General features: G+C 41.4%; 1 protein-coding gene across 1 annotated transcript in view; it reads right to left on the bottom strand.

Annotated features, from left to right (window-relative positions):
• The window catches only part of MCM10 (minichromosome maintenance 10 replication initiation factor), a 48316-nt gene that overhangs the window by 35612 nt on the left and 9873 nt on the right, over positions 1–2831 (bottom strand). The window contains exon 3 of the mRNA XM_019663417.1: positions 1236–1568. Coding sequence (XP_019518962.1) covers positions 1236–1568 — 333 coding nt within the window. The remainder of the gene's footprint in view (positions 1–1235; positions 1569–2831) is intronic.

Consider the following 2831-nt stretch of genomic DNA (forward strand, 5'->3'; position numbering starts at 1 on the left):
TGCTATCGTCTGTTGACTTCTCTTTGGGTGCCTCCGTGCTCCCCTCCATCTCTACCGCTGTCACCATTCTCAGATCTTGGTCTCTCAGTCTCTTGACCTCCTCACCTTCAATGATCTTGTCCTCCTCCCATCTTAGACACCTGCTCCCAAGGTCATTCTTTGTCACCACAGCAAAGACACAACCTACTTGATCTTGATTTCGAGCATCCCACTCTGATCCCCACTCCCATCCTTTAAGCCCACTCCCTCTAGTCCTCCTACGCAGCCTTTTTACCACTTTAGTAAGAAGTCCAATCCATCAGTCCTCACACAACATTTTTACCACCCTCATCCTCCATCCCTCATGTCCTTACTTTGGAACCATGTTCTATCATTGTAATCACTGCCTTCTCATAACTTTTCACTCCTCTGCTTCTCTCTCATGCTCTCATGTTCCTTGACAAAAAATTTTTGTAGTGGCATGTGTTGTTATTAAATAAATACAAAACAAATAAAAAATATATACAAAGTGATACAAAAATTATCCCTCAGGTCTAATTCAGTTTTAAAGGTCTGTGATAAGCTAATAAAGTGCTGGCTGCAATCGGTGTCTTATCCGAATGTATTATTTCTTCTATATTCATCTTATAGCCAATTTTATCATTCATGATTCACTGTATTTTCTATAAACTTCTGTCTTTATATAATTTCCAAATTTTTATGAATGTTGATCTTGACAAAATCTTAACCCTGATTAAATCTAATAGGCCACCACCTCCATGCCTGAAACCAAAGTGGTGAACTCTCCTGGAGAAAGACCACCATATTGACTGGTTTAACTTTAAATATATACCGGTGAGAACAGGCATTCGATAGTGCTTTAAAATCCCCACACTTCTCTAATACATTTGCTCACCTATTTCTAACCACTTCACAGTCTCTCCTCAAACCTCTGAAGCCTCTCCTCCCTCTTTACTCTTAGCTGATGATCTTGTTTCACATTTTACCAAAAGAAAAAAAAGGGAAGCAATTGGGCTTCATCATTTTTCACTACCAAATCTGAACATATATTCTCTGCTTTTCCTCCTATGACAATGAAGTATCTGGTCCTATTTATGGCCAATTTTCTCCATTTATTAACTAGATCCCATTCCTCTCAGCTTCTCAAGGACTTCAGCCTACAATCACCAGCTCACTCTCTCTCCCCCACATCACAAATGTTCTATTTTCTGGAGCATTTCTCTTAGCATACAAACTCATTCTAGTGACTCCCATCTTACCAATTACCAGGTATGCTCTGTTTTTAGTTGACTGCAATGGAGGAATGTCTTCCTCATCTGTTAAGTCCTCCATATCTCCAAAAAGAGTGGCCAGGTTTTCCTTTTGGTCTTCAGGAGTTTCCACTTCTCCATCATCAGCCTCCTCTGTGTAAGATTCACCGTCACCATCAGCATCGAAGAGCTCATCATATGTGTCAGGTTTACAACAGTAAACGTGGGTTGAGGGTTGGCTCTCTTCCGGATAACAATTCAAGGCTGACTCGTTCTCCTCCAGCAGTGCAGTCAGCAGAGACAATTCATCTTCCTCCACTAGGCACTTACATCGTAAACGCCTCTCATTACCCACAGGGAGTTTCAGTGGAGCTGGTTGGGGCAGACAGTATTATCTTAGGAAGGGCATGTTTACCTTGAAGAAAAAGAACCCTGAAGCCCCTCAGTGAGCTTTTACCGTATTCCATCCCTCAGACTCTGTCTCAAATGTAATGAAGACACCAAATTTTTTTTTTGACTTTGAAGAGTACCGAGTCTTCAAATATACGGCTGTATTACTGTGTCTATAGTACCATACTGTCAGATGGCAGCCACTTGCTCTCCCCCTTCTTAATCATATACAGTTCAAGAGCTTGGCAGTTTTAGTTTAGATTGACAAGGGTTAGGTGTTTTGCACTTGGCTACTTAGACAGACTGTACTAAAAACAACCCAGTCTCAGAGTAAAGATTACTGCTCTGCCCTGGGCTTCAGGAGAACCAATGAGGGAGATACAATGGGGCAGTGGTACAGAGCACAGTTAAAAGTCCTGTCTTTCCACTGATTTCATCCTGGGATTCATTCCTATTTTAACTGAGTATCTTAATTTTTCCACGTAACACATGCAAAGAATATAAATTTGTCTTAAAAGCTATTAGGAAGAAAAAGAGCATAGTTGTTTTTCTTAATATCAATTACAAGATATTATTATCCTGGTTAAACTTTACATACCTTTGTGTATTCAAAAACAGTCTCTATCACTGTTTCTGTCAGTTTCTGATTAAATATACTATCTGTCCATTTCCTTTTATATGTATCTTTCTGTATAAACAAGAAAAACTCTTCCTTAAACATTTCATATGCAAACATACTGAGTCATACCCAGTGCTGACTGCCAAGTTATGTCAAGTTCCCGAGCTGCTGGTGTTCTGTGGCTCTGCTATACAAACATGGTATGTTGAGAAGGCTCAGCCCTTGGGAAGGAGGGATAGGGAACATCTGGTGGGGCGTGTGGGCAGATGAGGAGCTGTCACAGGTACTGACCTTAGCCTCAGGCCGGAGAAGGCTTCCACGGAGACCGGCTGAGCTGCTTCCCCAGAACTTCTGGGGGCCCCTGCACCCTGATCTCTAGTCACCCCAGCAGGCTTGTTCCCAGGAGTTGCTTGGAGTGGCTGCGAAGGTGCACTTGTCATCCTCAAAGGTGAGCTTTTGGGCGCTAGGAAATGAACATAAAAAATTAAGAGCAAATAGAACCACAGTGTTAACTACATTGATTTTTGTGGAATTGTTGCTTTCTTCATCAATACCATACAATAACCAAATGT

The sequence above is a fragment of the Hipposideros armiger genome, unplaced genomic scaffold, assembly GCF_001890085.2.
Source record: "Hipposideros armiger isolate ML-2016 unplaced genomic scaffold, ASM189008v1 scaffold_390, whole genome shotgun sequence".
Lineage (NCBI taxonomy): Eukaryota > Metazoa > Chordata > Mammalia > Chiroptera > Hipposideridae > Hipposideros > Hipposideros armiger.